This window comes from Triticum aestivum, chromosome 2D (assembly GCF_018294505.1).
Source record: "Triticum aestivum cultivar Chinese Spring chromosome 2D, IWGSC CS RefSeq v2.1, whole genome shotgun sequence".
In the NCBI taxonomy this organism is placed as follows: domain Eukaryota; kingdom Viridiplantae; phylum Streptophyta; class Magnoliopsida; order Poales; family Poaceae; genus Triticum; species Triticum aestivum.
This window is the reverse complement of record NC_057799.1, coordinates 132,259,734-132,277,922: the sequence shown is the minus strand read 5'-3', so window position 1 is coordinate 132,277,922 and position 18,189 is coordinate 132,259,734. Positions and strand designations below refer to the sequence as shown.

Genomic DNA, 18,189 nt, shown 5'->3' with positions numbered 1-18,189 from the left:
AACACAACAGAGAAAACAGAGGATGCAAATAAAGCCTAAACTGAACTTCTGCAAATGAACTCCGAATTGAGCAAACTCAGACTTGTTGGATAGATGACGACGAGTAGCATCCAACAACGACTGGTTATAGTAAGAAGAGGCAGGGGAGGTATGCCTAAGAAATAGAAGAGTGAAACCTCCAACAGAGAAGAACCGGCATAACCTCCAACATCGAAAACATCATAGAAGATGCATGTGAACTCCGTTTTCGATGAACTCGAGCTTATCATGAAGATGACCATAAGCTCTAAAACTCACAAAGAGAAACACCAAACAAGAACCAAGAAAGATGATGCAAGGATGCAATGGTTTGAGCTCTCTACGAACGATACGATCAAGCTAGTAACTTGAGAGCCCTCCTTAATAGTATGGCAATCGATCCTATAACCCGGTCTCCCAACTACCACCATGAGACAGGTAAAATAGAAAACGTATCAAGGGCAAACCTTTGCCTTGCACATAGTCCACTTGAGCTAGATGATGACGATCTTGACTCCCTCAAGTTGGACCATCTTTGTTGATTGCGTCGGCTCGATGAAGACTAGTTTATTGCTCTCCCATACTCCAATATGGGTAAGCCACTCTTTGGCACATCTTCACAAGTCCATTGTCACCACAATGGATGGCAAGCTTCAAGCACTTGATATCTTTGTGATGCTCCACTTGAACTTGCGCACGGCAATCTTGATGACGATCACCACTTGATGTCATCCTCCATGGGTTGTATGAGATCTTCCGGTTGACACAAACCCATGGAACCATACCTAACCCCACATAGAACTCTCATGTAGACCATGGGTTAGTACACAAAGCGTAATGGACGATACTTACCATACCGTAGGATCACATGATCCCACTCGGTACGTCTTCTACGCTTTGTGTGTTGATCAACTTGAATCACTCTCTGTTCTTAGTCTTGGTCAACCTTGAATCTTTCCAACTCTCATTTGGATGATGTCTTGAAGGTAAACATGAATGATCACACAATCTTCTTCTTCTTCAAGACATGCTTACAATAAGCTCAACTCTGACATGACCAATCTTTGGATAATTCCTTGAAAAGCACCTTGGCCAACACATAAACTCCTTGAAACCAACAAATGGACTTCAAGAAAAGCCTATGGACAAAACCTACGAATATAACTCAAGGCAACCATTAGTCCATAGAGATTGTCATCAATTACCAAAACCAAACATGGGGGGCACCGCATGTCCTTTCACCCTTCCTCTTCCTCCTCCTGATCTCTGGCCGCCGCGGATGCTCGGACTCCAGCATCTCCACCTCGCCCGTCGACACTAACCCGAACAAGTTCGCGGCGAGAGAGATAGCTCGACTTGGGGGAGGGGGGAGAAGAAGCTTGACCGATGAACTGTGATGGGAAAGTCGATGGTAGAAGATGAGGATTCCGGCTAGGGTGGAGAGACGCCGGACGCGCGCGAGAGAGGAGGGAGACGGAGAGGGATGATTCCCCAAATTATGGAACCCTAGCTCAGCTTGGTGCAGGAGATGGCGAAAGGACAGAGACGAACTGTGTTGCTAATTCCCCCGATTTTGCGGGGTTGGGGTCGTTTTGAAAATGTACCTGCAAGTTCGTTGATACCTTGCCCCTTACTTCTGCATCCAATGGCTTAGATTCCTCTGGAGCACCTGGTGCACCAGTTCAACGGATGCACATGATACGTTCTCGGGGTGGGGAAAGTATCAGGTACTCTCATCCTTGGAGTACTCCCGTGCTCCAAATTCAAAACTTTTTTCTTAAATGTAATAAAAATTCCAAAAAAATATGAATGTTCACAAGAAATGTGACTACAACCCTTAAAAATTCCAGGTCCAGACTCGAAACACACATTGAGAAAAAGATAATATAAAATCTAGCATGAATAGTGTAAGAATAAAAAGACAAAAGCAACGTTGACCCTATTCACATCTGGATTTCACCCTTTTGTTTCTCAATGTGCATTCAAGTTTGGATCTGAAATTTTTAGCAGTTGTAGTCATATTCCTTGTAAACATTCACATTTTTTTTGCGGGATTTTTTTTTACATTTAAAAATGTCCTTTTGAATTTGGAGCACCGGGAGTGAGTACCCATAGAATAGGAGTTGCTACTTTCCCCGAGGGTGGGGGTGGGGTGTGGGGACGTGGCCCGGTGCCGTGTACACGTGCCAGTGTGCCCTTGGCAAGCGAGCACCGCACCATCTCTCGCCGTATTCGACTCCTCCACCGCCCGCCCCCTGGATTGGGAGCCAAGAAAAGCAGACCATAGATCCTCCGAAACCAGCGCCTCCGATCCATTCCGCCCCTACCGCTTGCTCCCCCGCCGCAGCCCTGCACCTGGAGGCTGCCTGCTTCTCCTGCCCAGCGCTCCCGCAAGTCGCAGCCAAGGTGATAAATAAACTCCCTGCTCTTTTTCGTTAAATTCGTTCGTCCATCCATGCTGCTGTGTGAGTTTTGATGCGGTAGGTTGCAAATTTAGTGGATTTCCGTCTGCTGCCTCCCCCTCGAGACCGAGAGGCTCTGATTTTGCTCGGCTGATTAGTTGAAGCTACTTGCAACTAGTATATGCATCATATGCCTTATGAGCTGTTTGTTTGTTGTAATGCAAATTAAGGGGTTTCGCCCGACGAAACGCCCAACACTAAGAGTTTGATTTGATTCAGAAGCCCATGCTCGTAGTTCTTGCAGTTTGAATTACCAATATATACTTATGTTCGAGTATGATTATTTGCCAGACAACTTCTTCTAAATGCTCTGCGCGACTGTGTGTAGTATAATGCACTTCCTTATTTGGTGATGATTTGTGGTAGAAGTTTCCTGTTTGATAAATCCTTCATCAATTTGCTGTAGAAATGGCTCGACCCGAGGAAAACGCGAAATTCCCTAGCTGTGATGCCTACTTTGACACTATCCAGTCCAAGAAGAAGCTCCCGCTAGCTTTGCAAGAGTCACTGACCGCCGCCTTTGCTCAGATCCCAGTCGCGTCGTTTCCTGATGTTCCTAGTGGCCGGGGTATGAACTTCTGCAAAAGAAACAACTCAATCTGTATATTCTGCCTTATTTGTCACATATATGTGTGGTGTTTGTAACAACCGATGTTCTGTCTGTACTGTAGTGACTGAAATTCCTGGAGAAACTTCTGTGCTTGATGCTGTTAGAATTTTATCTGAGCACAACATAAGGGCGGCGCCAGTGCTTAACCCTGAACCTGGGGTTCCGGCCGATTGGCAAGGGAGGTATCTTGGCATCATCGAGTACTCAGCCATCATCCTTTGGGTACTAGATAATGCTGATCTCGCGGCCGTAGCTCTGTCAGCTGGATCGGCAACTGCCGCAGGAGTTGGAATGGGCGCTGTTGGTGCAGTGGGCGTGGCAGCATTAGGTGCAACCGGCCCGGCAGCTGTCGCTGGATTGACTGCTGCTGCAGTAGGGGCTGCTGTTGCTGGCGGGTTAACTGCTGAAAAGGGTGTTGCCAAGGATGGAGTAACTGCTGCCGATCATTTAGGGGAAGATTTCTACAAAGTTCTGCTTCAGCAAGAACCTTTCAAATCGACTACAGTATGAAAATTGCTCTATCTTGTACGGTTATGTCTTACATGAAAAATAGGGTTCTCTTATCTTTTTGTTCTTATGTTGATCAAGCATTGAATCTATGCACCAAGAGCAACATAATTGACTTAATGTTTTCATGTTTGGCTAAACCAAATTTCAGCTACACTTGAGGTAGAACCCAGTATTCAAAATCAGATGGGACTGGCAATCTGATCAAAAAGACCAGGGCCTTAGTCCGGTTTCTATTTTAAAGACTGGTTGAGGAAGTACTTGCTAAAAAATATTTTGTTAGTGTCAGTTTGTGATTGGGGGCCTCCTCACATTCCATGGATCTGTGTGCTAAGGCCCTGAAAGTAACCGGGACAAGGATGTCTTTGTGGTTGGTTACGCCATCCAACTTGACATAATTCATACATGTCTTGCTTGGCTTTGTGTTATGTCAGCTGCACTGCGATTTGTTGCTAAGCTTTATTTGGTTATCTGTTCAGACCCTTCAATTTTGCATTGCATGAGTATCTTCTCTTGTAGACCCTGCTAACTTGCATCCTTTATCCTTTTGTTGTAGGTTCGATCAATTGTGGAGTCCTACCCATGGTCTCCTTTTGTACCTGTTACGCTTGACAGTTCAATGCTTGCTGTACTACTGTTGCTCTCCAAGTATAGGTTGAGGAATGTCCCTGTGATCGAACCTGATAAGCCAGTTATTAAGAACTTCATTACTCAGACTGGTGTTGTTAAAGGGCTTCAGCAGTGTAAAGGAAGGGATTGGTTTGACTATATTTCGGCACTTCCTCTTTCAGATTTGGGGCTTCCATTTATGTCGCTTGATGAGGTTATTTGTCTCACTTCTCTGCCTCTTTAGTTAAACTCTTTTGCCTTTGTAGTGTAAGATTTAATCCTCTATGCTATCCCGATTAATTTAGATCTGCAGGCTGCAACATCTGAAGTAGGACCTTCTAATAGGCTATAACTGTTATATAAACTTGTTTAATAAGGAACTTACAATCTTGTGTTTACTTCAGGTTATTACGGTTAACAGTGATGATCTAATCTTAGAAGCTTTCAAGTGCATGAAGGATAACAAAATTGGCGGTGTACCCGTAGTAGAAGGTCCCCGAAGGAAACTTGTTGGTAGTGTGAGCATAAGGGACATTCGCTTCCTGTTGCTTAGGCCTGACTTATTTTCTGATTTCAGGCACGAAGCGACCCAACCCAATGATTTATTCCCCTGTGTCTTTTTGTGAAATGTGTCTCTTCATGTGTCTAATCATACTTTTGATCCATCCAGGCACCTTACCGTCTTGGAGTTCATGAATGCTCTTGGTTCCACTCTTCCTGATTCAGGGGGCAATGGACTGGTGAAGCCGCCGCTCACCTGTGCACCTGATGCCTCTATGGGCAGCGTGATCGACAGCATCGGATCGAGGATAACCCACCGGATATACGTGGTGGATGGTGACTTTGAGGTGGTCGGTGTTGTGACACTGCGAGACGTGATCTCTTGCTTTATCCACGAGCCCCCTGGCTTCTGCGACAGTTATCTTGCTTCAGCGATGGAGAAGCTCGAGGACAAGGGCGATGCCGATTCCTCCGTTGAGAACAGCTGAGCTCTCGGGAGCGCAAGACGGTGGAAATAACAGACAGGGTTAGTGAGCAAGTCTTGTAGTTGGACCGGTTCGTTCAGGTTGCGGTGTTTATACAGTAAATTCTGTGTGGGGTGACAAGGCATTTCAGTGCTCTGTTAGCGTGTGCTTTAGCTTGTCAACTGCTGTACTGAGTTCCCGAGTTCACTGATCCGCACCCGTTCCCTGGTGCAAACACTGCAGTGGCGATTCTGTGATGCGTAAAAGCGTTAACGAACCAATGATTACCTAATCTCAGTCATGTGTACCTCTGTGTCTCCTCGATCAATCAATAGTCTAATGTATGGCGGTTGTTTAAGCTTGCAGGTGTGGGCAGGTTTTCATTTTTTATCCTTGAGCTAGCAATACAATGTCTCCTGTTTTCACTTACTAAGTTAGGTTCAGAAGAATCCATGGCCAACAACATTTTCTTGCATCCCAGGAAGGCTAGCTCCAAAAGTAATTACCTATAATATACTCCCTCCGTTCCTAAATATAAGTCTTCGTAGAGATTTCACTATGGACTACATATGAAGCAAAATGAATGAATCTACACTCTAAAATGCATCTATATACATTCGTATGTGGTCCATAATGAAATCTCTATAAAGATTTATATTTAGAAAAGGAGAGAATACATAGAAATAGTTGCTCGCAACAAATATATACAAGATAGAGAACACACAAGCACAGGAGATGGTAGTACTAGTGTTTAGACAAGTGACAGACCTACACCGTGCAAAACGACGGCCATGGATGGGATACATGGACCGAACGTGCCACCAACAGTGCCCTTTGCCCAACTGCGCTGAACACCAGCGTGTACATCAAGGACGGAGATCGCCTATGGCGCAACTCTGGCACGATCTTCTCATTCACGAACAAATGGCACCACACGACCCCAAGACTCTGCAGACGAGACATGGATACAGTTATTCACGTGTTAAGATTTGGAAAGCTAGAAGCAATTCAAGCACCAGCATCGTCCATTCTCTAAGATCTGCTGAGTGAAAAAAGAGGCAAACATCTCAAGGAAATAGTAGTAGTATAGTACTCACAACATCATGAGCCCGAGCATGACGCAAGTGGTCACCAAGATGTCCGAGTAGTCGAACAGCGCCGGCGCTCCCGGAACCAGGACGGCGTCGATGAGGTAGACGGTGAGGCGGTCGTTGTAGACGACCGTGCTGGTGACCCTGGCCTCGACCGGCGTCGTGAACGACGGCGGCGACGAGGCGAGCTGCATGGCGCCTCCCAGGTAGCAGATGCTGAGCACGCCGTGGCCCCAGCGGCCCCCGTCCAGCGTCCGCACCTCGATTGGCCCGCGGCGGTGGATCAGCCAGAGCTCCACCTCGCCGGAGCGCGCCGCCAGCCCGTGGTGGAGAAGGAGCGCCGCCTGGCGGTCGGCGGTCAGGTTGCTGAAGCGCGGGGCGAACGCCGCGACCGCGCCGTCGTCCGGGCAGAACACGGCGAGCCCCGCGTCGCTCTGCTCGCGGAGCACCTGGCCCACGCCGGCCGTGGCGGCGACGAGGCCGGCGAAGGCGCCGCACCCGTTCTTTGACAGGATCTGCTCGATCGCCAAGCCCCCCGCCGGCGTCGCCTCGGGCGGTTGTCCCTCGGCGCAGGGGACGAACATGAGGAGCAGGATGGCTCCGGCGAACTGCATTCTGCTAGATTCCCCTGCTCGTCCAAGCTAGCTGATGGTAAATAATGGAGGTATGGACGTATGGTGGTGGAGAAGGTTTCTCTCCACTGGTGTTTCGGCTCAGGGGGTGGGGGAAGAAGGGTTTTTGGGTTCCGGTGGTCTTGATTGCAGCTCTGTTTTTGACTCTGCCCATGTGCAACGCCCCGGTTGCCATTTTCTCCCTGCTGGTAGCATGGCAAGAAATGGCTGGCTTTATGGCGTTGTGACAGAAGCTGTGCCAATGGCTGACTGAGGAAAGTGTACACCCATGGCCATGGATGGTGGCAACTTTGCAAGGGCGGAGCGGGTGGCCTATCAAGCCTTCGGACTCTTCCACGAAGCATCGTGTGCGGTGAAATTTGACACGTCCTGGCATGTTGCACACGTGAGCTACGGTGGATTTCACTTTGCGCAATGATATTTAGCGCCTTGTGACAAGTTGATCCAAGCAGACATAATGAATTTCGGTTTGAACCAGAGTTAACCTGTTCTAAGAAAATCTACGGCCGGATTGAGGAAACCTTGCCCCCTACACGTTCCCGCCAACTCGTCCCTCAAATGTCCTCATTTGCAACCACAACTTTCATATCTGAAACCCCATATTCATGCAAACACATACACGTCGATTATTACACGTACACACAACTTTAATAGTAACTGAAACGAGCAACCTACACACGAAGCGGTTCCTCGTTCTGTTGCGAAAGGGCGAAAAGAAGGCTACCCAATTATGCTAGTCCGCCGTTGGCCGGACCGGTGGTTCCCTCCCCCTCCGTCTGCCGCTCCGACGGCAGGAGAGCAAGGGAAACCTATATCTGGGGCATTGACGTGTAGATAGTAGGTCAGTGGTCTTGGCGGCGGTGTTGAGTTGGGGATGACGGTGTCCGTTTGGAATAAGTGTGACGGCACTCGATCCCCTTCTCGACGAAGCTTTGGGCAGAGTTGGCGAGTGGATTTGTCACCAGGGCAACATTACACAACATGTCGTCAGTTACCAAAGTGTCACCGGTTCCACATCATTGCAGCTCCACGAACAATACCTCAACGAGCTTGAAGCACTCTGAATGCCCTCTCCACATCTTTCCTAGCACTTACATGCATTTGTGCAGACATTATTTTCTACCTCTAGGGATTGAATACAATCTTCAAAAGCGCCGTCCACTAAGAATAGATACCATCGACAAGGCAGTATCCCATTGTTACCGTTGTTAGGTCATATATCAAGAGCGCTTTTACAGTACCCTCAAACTAATATAGACCGTTCATTCCTCCTAATCCAATGGTTTGGATTGACTGGTACTCCAGTGCTAATGTTAGGGAGTACCACCACTAAAAAGAAGGACCGTGACCTGAGGGTTAAAATAGTAATTCGACACTATATCTAATTTCCTAATCCTAAGTTCATGCGCAATTTCTGTGGTGGCAATGCGCCAGCTATTCGGCCGCCGGCTGGAATGGGTGGGCAGCCACATGCCCCGAGCGTTGAAGCCACAACCTGCATGCCCGTAGGCCGTAGGCATGAATGCATTAGAGCCATGGCCGATGGAGCCATAGATTATGCAAGAAATCCCTATGCAGATTATCATCTTCCTCGTCTGAATTCGTTTTAAGAAATTCTTTCCCATCCGAAGATGATGATCTATAATTAATCCCTAAATTAAATATTTTTTACGGCGACAATTATGCAATTCGGACGGAATTTTGTCGTTGATGGAAACTACACACTACAACAGGTTTATTCGCCTCAAATTACCATACATCCTACAGCGATGAATTTTCTGTTTTCTGAAGAAACACCTGATTGATTTGTTACTGGTCGCACGGCGATGAAAGTGCCTCGAGCGGCGGCTGCGTGGCCGCATGCCCTTGATTAGGCTGGTGGATGTGGGAACCTAGATTAAAGATTGGTAAACAATACTTCTTTAGCAGGAGAAAAGACTAAACTAACCCTGCAAACCAATGGATGGATTTGATTGGTACTCCCACTCTACTCCAGGGAGTACCAGGGTATCGTAAAAAATCTCTATATCAAACATGGTATTTCGGTGGTGATTTTAGAATTGGTATCCATGCTAGCTTAGTTCTCAAACGTGGTGTTGCGGGTAGGTTTCTTCTTCAAATTTCTTGAATGGACTGGAGGAACACATTGAGAGAAATTCATTTCTCTCCATCAAATTGATTTGTCTCCAACAATATCAATTCTAGTGCTAGCTAGAAGTAAGATGAGGCTAGTAACTTTGTTGTGCCGTAGCTAGTAAGATGACTGCTAGAAACTGAATCTACACTCTTCCTATTCTCTTCATATGGAAGTTGAGTGTAGCAAAAAAGAGACAACCAATGCTTAATTAACCATGCTTATTCATATTATTCTGTTCATCATAACAGGAGAAACAAGGTACAAACATTGATCTTCTAGTTAGTTTTTTTCTTCTTGTTTCTTATTTTCTGCTAATCACAAATATAATTCCAGCTGAAGTGCTACTTACAGTTGTTGTTTTTTCATTTCATTTCCAAAGCAGGGCGTTGATTTTGATCCACTTCAATTATTCTTCAATCCGATGCAATCATTCACAGAGGATCAAAAAGGTGCTATCAAACAAATGGGTCTTGGTCATTTGTTGGAATTGGCTTGTTCCTTTTCGCCTACAGACATTTACCACTGGCTTACATTCCAGTGTGATACATCTACAAGAACACACTAACTCTTGAGAATGGATTTTCTGTCACTACTATAACCAACACCATTCACACTATGTTAGGAATTCCTATTGGCAATAGGAAAATGGAGAACACTTGTTCTCAAGAAAACATCAATTTAATTCACCAATTAGTTAGTTGGGAAGGCTATATTCCTTCTAACAAAGATTTGTGTTCGCTCAAAAAACCAGATATGCCTCTAGAGCTATTCTCAGAGGTATTCTTTGTTGTTGCCATGGCTTCCTTTCTTTGCCTTTCTACGGATTGTTTGCCAAGGACAAATTATTACAATGGTGTCTTTCTACTAGGCTCTTTATCCGATACCAACCTCTGTGTTGTTTGTTCTTGAGTGTCTTGCTATTGAAACACAAAAGTTTAGATTAGTATTAACACAAAATAGTGAAATAATTGCAGGTGGTTGTGATTTTCTTCTAGTAGTACGCTCTATTTCAGTGTATTTAATCTCTCGTCTTAAAAGAGCACAAGAAATTTATATTTATTACGTTGCACACATAGTGACATATTTTACTTCTTTCCACACCTCATATTTTGAATTTATCATAACTTCTGAGTTTAGTCTTGGCAAAAAAAATTGAGGATCAGTGTTTGGTCTACCTACATAATCAAATCATTCACTCTGCTTGACTCTCAACCTACTTCAAACAACACATTTGGGAGGTTAGCTATAAGTATTATTGTTCCTCAATTTTCAGAAGCTTTATTTTTCTTATCTTTGTGATTTCACTGCTTACTAATTCCCTATCAACTCAAATAGTTAAAATACATTTCCGCAACAATTTTTGGAGGATATCACTTGCAAGATGGGGATAATTACATTATACCAACCAACATCGAGAAATACATTCATGAAAAAAATGCCAATTGAGTATTATGTCGAGTTACCCTTCTTCAAGTTGATTGGTTGCTACTTTACTATTTTGTTTAAATTTGTTGTGCATATTACTTAACTGTATTGTCTGTTAATTTAAATTAATTTTCTGTAGCCAACATGCCAAACTCAACCTACAAGTATTGTCTCAAAGATTCTTCCAAAGAATGGTTGAGAATTCTATCCCAACTGCGAAAGCATACATAGATGATCTTTTGCTGGTAGTTTCAACCAAAAAAATCTTTGTCAAACAGTTGGGCAACATGTGTTTACCGAAAAGCACATCAACTTCTTCTTCCATAGATCTTTCAAGCATATTTTGGAATTCTGCTTAGAAATTGCAGTGCAACCTATTGTCCAAGAACCAACTAATCAACCTCTCATTAAAGAAGTACTGACACAGATGGTCAACAAATTTACAATAAGCTAGGATGAGAGTTTACATCTCCTTCAACCATCTGAAACCATGGAGCATCTTCTAGGTGGGAAGCTGATAGAAATCCTTGTTGGAGAAAACACTACAGTTGGCAACCTTTAAGTATACAAGTACATTGGTGAAATCAGTATAATAGAAGGTACAACTTCTTGTTGCTCTTTAGTTGAACTAACTTTTTATATCTAGTTCAACAGAACTTTTTGAACAATTGTTCTCAAAAGAAGCAAGCAACAAGCTTTTACTTCTGCAGAAATTCTCATGGATGAATTTCAACTTTGAAACTCCCATTATTTCTCCCTATGGTATGAGCTTGTACTCTCATTCTGCTGTGTTTCAACTTCAATCTAGTATTCAGTTATGGGTCAAGCTCTTAACTTATCATAGGAGGTTAGTGAACATAGGCTTATTGGACTACATTTGTAGGAACACATCCCGAGTTACAACAAAATAGTGCAAGTTGTCAAGCTCAACTAACAAACGCAAGTGTGAGTAATAGAAGCAACTCAACTGAGCAAAGCAACAAGTCTCCATTCTACACAGGCAATAAGTGGGGCCTTTCCCTCAATGAACCCTTTTTGGTCCTAATCAAACCCTCGTCCAATCGACACAATCTGTGAAGAACCTTCTTTTGATATTTTCAAAGATTTCTTCCGAACACAAATCTCAAAATTTCTTCAAACAACCAGCAAAACTCGAGTAGCCAGAATCCAAGTTCTTTAAATCAAAGTCCTATTCACAACGTATCCCTAGCATCTGGTTCTACTAGTATCCAATAGTTACTAGTAGTACAATGGGCTTCTCCTCTTTCCGACACAATTGTTCTTGAGGCACCTGACCAGTTTGAAAAAAATGTCAGTAATAATACAAATGCAATCAATAAAAGTGCTGAAGGAAGTTTCAAATTAGATTGATCTTTCTGTAACTCAAGGGATTCTAGTTCGACACAAATTTTCTTCTCTACCTCAATCGAGAATGAGTTGTAGGATATACGGGTTTCATTTACGGGCAAACTTGAATAAAGGTACTCTCTTTGTTATAACAGATCTTTCAACTCTAACTTCCTCATTTTCTGCATTTACATAGTTTCAAATTTCTTCTATTTTACCTCTCCTAAAGTTTCAGTTGTTTTCATCCTACAATCCTGGAATTTTTCAACTGGGAAATAGATGGGTGGACCAAGGAACACTAATGCTCTCTATGATGGATGGGGATGGATGCATAAATGTGTGATTGATTGCTACTCGGAACTTATCATGTATAGTTATTACATGCGAGACAAGAATGGATCGCAATTCCTAATGAAGTTCTCACTTACATTATAGATTCTGACTTGACAATAATTTCTCTTTTTTTACTTCAAAGACGCTCTTATATCAAATTCATGGTTATTCATTCCCTACATTTTTATTTTAGTTTGTTGCTATTTTGTTGCAGTCTCTTCTAATAAATCCAAGTTTGGACCATTTTGAGAAAAAAAGGTGTTCACAGAGGCTAAAGTTGGTTTCATACTAAAGAGAGCTGGTTTCATAAGCTAACGAAACTCATCCCTTAGAATAGAACTAGTTCGTCCTTCTTGTGTTTTTGTACTATGAATCATTCATTCTCTTAATTATTTGCACAAACACAGGTTCATATCCCTTGTCCAATACAAAAACATTCCACTGGCCATACTATTTGGTTCTTGGTTGTGGCAAATTTTATCGACAAGTGTTTCGATGTATTAAATCCCAATAATAATACAGACAAATATCTGTCCAAAATTTCAGTTGTAGTGTATAATTTCATGATTCTTTTCATAGAAGCTATCGTCACTGTCCTTTTCTCAACATTCGAAATTTTCAAATGAGACATGTGCAGGCACCAAAGTTGGAAAACAAGTTCGATTCTTCTTGTTCTGAGGCTAATAGTATTATAGCCTTTTAGTTCAATTGATCTGTTGATACAAAGTATGCTTGGTATTCTAACAGTTTTTCGTCCACAACACACAAAAAAAATCAAATGATTCAGGTATTTATGTCTTGAAGTGCATCTCAACTTACAATGGAATCCAGACATTTTTTTTCAAACGTTGGTACCATCGTTTCATGTTATTCAGATTCCATCGTTAAGTAGTATTAACTATTCTTTTTCATTTGCTTCCTCCAAAAGCAAATCTCATTTTCTATGCGTAATTAGCTTGTTACTTGAGTTTTCAACTTGCTTACTGATTTCTCCAATACATATTTGTTTCTCGGCTGAATTTGTTGGAAATATCAACACCTTTTCGATTAGACTAATCCACGAGTATACAGTAAACATAGCAATCACGGTGTGCAACTCATACCAATACCTAAGCATGCAAGCACGTATAGTATACAGAATCGAAACATTTATGAACACATCATATACGGCTAGCACAAGAACGAGTAAATGAGGGATGAACAAATCATACCCTCTGGTTGGCCAAGCCAACGCGGCAGCGGCAACAGTAGCCTCATCATCGTCCGTGGCCTTCTTCTTGGCGGCGGCGTCTTCAACCATGATGTTGATGCATGGGAATTAGTGGAAGCAGAGGAGGACGGAGATGGGAATGGATCGGGAGTAGTCGAGTCGAGATGCTCCCCAAAAACCTTATTCTCGTTCTCCCGGGCAATATCTCGAACGACAAGGTTCTGGAGGCACCTGCTATCCCGACCAACCGTGCACGTGGTCGTCGGGATCGCCGGAAGCAGCACATAGAGAGGAACAATAGATGACGGTTAGGGTTGTGCAGGAGGGAGGGAGTGAGACTGGCTGCGACTCCTTACATAGGCCGTCAGGTAGATGGGCCTAGGTTCAGGCCCACGACCGAGTCCGCGAATAGCCCACGGTCCAACGTCTTGGACAGTGGCTCTACTGTAGCGACTCGTCAATTAATTCGAGATTAATTAACCATTCCTGAGCGACAAAAATAAGGCTCGGCTCGGCTCACTCCCGCAATCCGTGGCGCGCGTCATGACGAGGCGAGGCGGGTGGCGGAGGAGGAGGAGCACGCGTGTACAACTCCTCCTCCCAAGCTCCCATTTGCATATGGTAGAGTAGCCCTTATAAAGGGGTCCCACTCTCACTCCACTAGCAGTATATGGTACTGAATTTCTCATCACTTGCCACACACCTAAATGGGCCTTAGAGATTAACCAGGGATTATTGTCTTATATGGGCCTAATCCCATCTATAATCCAACAGAATTTACAAGCACTACCATTTGTCAATGAATTTCTGGATAAATTTGTAAGATGATTATTGACTATTCACTTTTATTTTGCAATTCAATTCTGAAACATTTTTTGGAACAACAAACGTGGTGTATCTCTGAACTGATCCTCCATTAAACCTTTAATACAGGCTCTACATCTAATGAACTAAGCAAGAAGTGATGATCAAACATGAGCATTTTGCATCACTTCAAAATATGAAAAAAGAAGCGTCTTCCAATTTGTAATAGGAAATATAGAATGAGCACTTTCCTTCTAGTTAAGTGATTGTGCAACTTTCACCATTGCAGTTACCTTTTTTCTTTCAAGAGAACGCAAAGAGCATACCATAGCTTTATAGAAGGCAGTGGTTAATTACAAGAATTACAGACGATGGCTAGAAACAAATGTAGAATTACAAACCATTGCAGTTATAATTCCTTAAGTAATCGCTGATGAGCATTTTTTCCAGTTATGAGCAATTTTCTCAAAGCATTGCGTGAACTTTTCTGTCAAAAAGCTATTGAAAATACTTTTAGTATATTGTCAAAATACATTTTTTACCAATTTTATGTCCTCTTTTCTCCATTTATTATGTTCAATGATGCACTATATTTGAGAAATCGATGATAAATTTGAAGAAAGAATCTAGGAGAAGAAAATCACAAGAAGAGACAAGCTTCAGCGTCGCAGCAAGCATCACATAGCCACACCCCTACAGGTTGCCCATGGAGGAAAAACACCACATGAGTCCTTAGGTGTGGAATCTCGGAGATGTAAAGCACGAGTGGATACGTGAAGATGGCCTTCGGCTACGTACAAGAGAATATCGGCTGGCTAAATGGAGTGTGGTTTGCCGTCCCAAGGAGCAAGGCGGGTTGGGCATTCATGACCTAGAGGTTAAGAATAGGGCCCTTCTCGGCAAATGGTTGTTTAAGTTATTGACGGAAGATGGTGTATGGCAAACCCTCCTAAGGAGAAAATATGTGGGTTCAAAGGCGATATCACAAGTATACTGGAAGCCTGGGGACTGCCATTTTTGGGCGGGACTAATGGCAACAAAGAAATATTTCTTCCGCTATGGTTCCTTCTTGATTAAGGATGGATCGGAAATTAGATTCTGGGAGGATAAGTGGCTTGGTAATGCTACACTCCGGGAGCAATATCCAGCTCTATACAATATTGTGCGTCACAAGGGTGATACTATCGCCAAGGTTTTGGAATCATTTCCGCCAAATGTGACGTTCAGAAGGGATTTAATTGGACCTAGACTCCAATCATGGAACATACTACTCCAGCGGTTAGCCACGGTACAGTTGTCACAAGGGTCTGATGTATTTCGTTGGAACCTACATGGGAATGGAAAATTCTCAGTGGATTCTATGTATAGAGCTTTGATCCAGTCTGACGTGCCAGTTGATAATAATAAGAAGATCTGGAAGATGAAGATACCTCTTAAGAATAAATTTTTTGCATGGTATCTTCGTCGCGGAGTCATTCTTACAAAAGATAACCTTATTAAGAGGAATTGGCATGGAAGTACACAATGTGTCTTTTGTCCGCATGACGAGACAATAAAACATTTGTTCTTTCAATGTAAATTGGCTCGTTCTATATGGTCAGTCATCCAAATAGCTTCTGGCTTGTATCCTCCTTGTAGTGTTGCTAAATATATTTGGCAACTGGCTACATGGGATTGATCACAAGTTTAGAATTTTTCTCAAGGTGGGAGCGCTTGCCGTGATTTGGTCACTTTGGCTATGTAGAAATGATAAGGTTTTTAATGATAAAAGGACCGTGATATTTGGCACATGTGTGCCACGTAACAAAACTGCCACACACCTCCGTCCTTCTTTGTAATTACATCACTCCTTCACTCTAATTAAATGCATGCATGCATTAGGATGACTCAGTCTCCTTCTACATGCATTATTTTCTCTAATTACATTGTTTCACTAAAGGACAAAAAAGCTGATGTCATTCTACATTCTCCTTATCCAAAAGATCCAAAATGTTTTGTAGCTCAAGTCGTCGGTCAGATGCAAAAATCATTTTCACATAAAGATTAGTCGTGACGAGATATTCGAAACTAGATCCGATGTTGGTATGTTCGGACAATATTTTTTCGGGTCAGAAGTTATCATGTCTGGGCTACATAAGTTATCACGCCTGTGATATGGAGGTTATCGTGGTATTTCCACATAAATTACTGGGTGCATAAAAATGGTTCTCCCACCCTTCTCCACATGCACATGAATATATACACTAGAGACAATCGCTGATGTCATCCTAGATTCTACTTATTCCGAAAATTCAAAATGTTTTGTAGCTCAAATTATCGGTCAGACGTAAAAAACTGTTTTCAAATAAAAGATTCGTCGCGACCAGATCTTCAAAACTAAACCGTAAAAGATTCATCAAATTATCGGTATGTTCCGACGACTTTTTTGTCGAGTCGAAAGTTACCATGCATGTGGTACGCAAGTTATCGTCCTATTTTCACATAAGTACGGGGTATGTCTTTCAACAATTTTTTTCCTCTTGGTCAAAGTTACCGCGGTGTTTGTACGTGAGTTATCGGGTATGTGGTTTGTATATTATCATGTTATTTTCACATAAGTTACAAGCGGTATGTTTTTCAAAAACTTTTTTCGTCTTCGTCAAACTAACCGTGGAGTTTGTACGTAAGTTATCGGGTATGCGGTTCGTATATTACCGTGCTATTTTCACATAAGTTATCAGGGATTCAACAACTTTTCCCCCTTTTGGTCAAAATTACTGCGGTGTTTGTACGTGAGTTATCAGGTATGTGCATCGTATATTATCATGTTATTTTTACATAACTTACAGGTGGTATGTTTTCAACAATTTTTCCCTCTCTTGATCAAAGTTACCACGATGTTTGTATGTAAGGTATCGGATATGCGGTTCATATATAACCATGGTATTTGCACATAAGTTATCGAGGGTAGTTTTCTAACAACATTTTTTCTTTCGGTCAAAGTTGCCGTGGTGTTTGCACGTAAGTTATCGGATATGCGATTATTACCATGCTATTTTCAACAACTTTTTTCCCTAGATTAAAGTTATCATCGTATTCACAAGCAAGTTATCAGATCTTCAGAAAGTAAGTTAATGCTATTTACACAGAAGTCATTGGAGGTATGTTTTCAACAACTTTTTTCTTCCGGGTCAAAAGATACCGTGATCCTTGTACATGAATTATTACATCTGCGGTGCATATATTACCATGTTATTTGCAGAAAAGTTACCGAGGGTAATAATACTCAACAACTTTTTTTTCCCGAGTCCAAAGTTACCATGGTATTTGTATGTGAGTTATCAGCTGTGTTGTTTTTATATTACCATGATATTTTTATAGAAGTTATGAGGGGTATGTTTTCAATAAACATTTTTACTGGCTCAAATCATGATATTTGTACATGAGTTATCAGCTCTACGGTGTGGTAAATATCATTTTATTTACACAGAAATTATCAGGTCGGTTATGTTTTCAACAACAATAAAATTCACTGGGTCGAAGTTACCACGATGTTTACACATATATTATCAGGTATGTGATCCGTAAAATACCATTATATTTACACAGAATTTACAGTGGGTTTCAACAACTTCCCCCTCTCCCTGGACAAAAATCCATTTACACAGAATTTACCATGTATTTTACACAGAATTTGTCATGCTACTTACGCAGGATTGACCATGCGACTTATACATAATTTACCTTGCTTTAGGAAGGTTAGGCAAGAATGAAAGTCCACACACTCTAAACAACACAAAGATAGAAAGGAACTACTTCATTGCAGTTTTCTTGCCGATGATGATTATCATACAAGATAGGCGACCGAACACTGTCCCTGTTCGACATCAGCGTCTTCTTCGCTTTTTATCAGGTAAATTCAAGGGGAAATGAAGCTGTAAATTTTATTATATTGTTCGACATCAGCGTCTTCTTCGCTTTTTATCAGGTAAATTCAAGGGGAAATGAAGCTGTAAATTTTATTATATTGGGATGGAGAGGAGTAAATGTGACATGTTGT

General features: G+C 42.4%; 2 protein-coding genes across 2 annotated transcripts; one reads left to right on the top strand and one right to left on the bottom strand.

Moving 5' to 3' along the window:
• Positions 1-2,169: 2,169 nt before the first annotated feature.
• LOC123052166 (SNF1-related protein kinase regulatory subunit gamma-1-like) lies at positions 2,170-5,529 on the top strand. The gene is made up of 6 exons (XM_044475272.1): positions 2,170-2,424; positions 2,887-3,048; positions 3,152-3,594; positions 4,154-4,420; positions 4,611-4,783; positions 4,877-5,529. The coding sequence occupies exons 2-6, from the start codon at positions 2,889-2,891 to the stop codon at positions 5,193-5,195; spliced, it is 1,362 nt and encodes a 453-aa protein (XP_044331207.1). The 5' UTR covers positions 2,170-2,424; positions 2,887-2,888; the 3' UTR covers positions 5,196-5,529.
• A 354-nt stretch (positions 5,530-5,883) lies between these two features.
• On the bottom strand, positions 5,884-7,278 carry LOC123049035 (fasciclin-like arabinogalactan protein 2). The gene is made up of 2 exons (XM_044472036.1): positions 6,269-7,278; positions 5,884-6,119 (listed from the first exon to the last, which is right to left on the bottom strand). The coding sequence occupies exons 1-2, from the start codon at positions 6,874-6,876 to the stop codon at positions 6,086-6,088; spliced, it is 642 nt and encodes a 213-aa protein (XP_044327971.1). The 5' UTR covers positions 6,877-7,278; the 3' UTR covers positions 5,884-6,085.
• Between the last annotated feature and the right edge of the window lie 10,911 nt (positions 7,279-18,189).

Coding starts and splice junctions, on each gene's coding strand:
- LOC123052166 (XM_044475272.1), top strand. CDS start 2,889: ATGGCTCGACCCGAGGAAAACGCGAAATTCCCTAGCTGTGATGCCTAC. Junction 3,595..4,153: donor AACCTTTCAAATCGACTACA/GTATGAAAATTG, acceptor CTTTTGTTGTAG/GTTCGATCAATTGTGGAGTC. Junction 4,784..4,876: donor GACTTATTTTCTGATTTCAG/GCACGAAGCGAC, acceptor TGATCCATCCAG/GCACCTTACCGTCTTGGAGT.
- LOC123049035 (XM_044472036.1), bottom strand. CDS start 6,876: ATGCAGTTCGCCGGAGCCATCCTGCTCCTCATGTTCGTCCCCTGCGCC. Junction 6,120..6,268: donor ATGCTCGGGCTCATGATGTT/GTGAGTACTATA, acceptor TCTCGTCTGCAG/AGTCTTGGGGTCGTGTGGTG.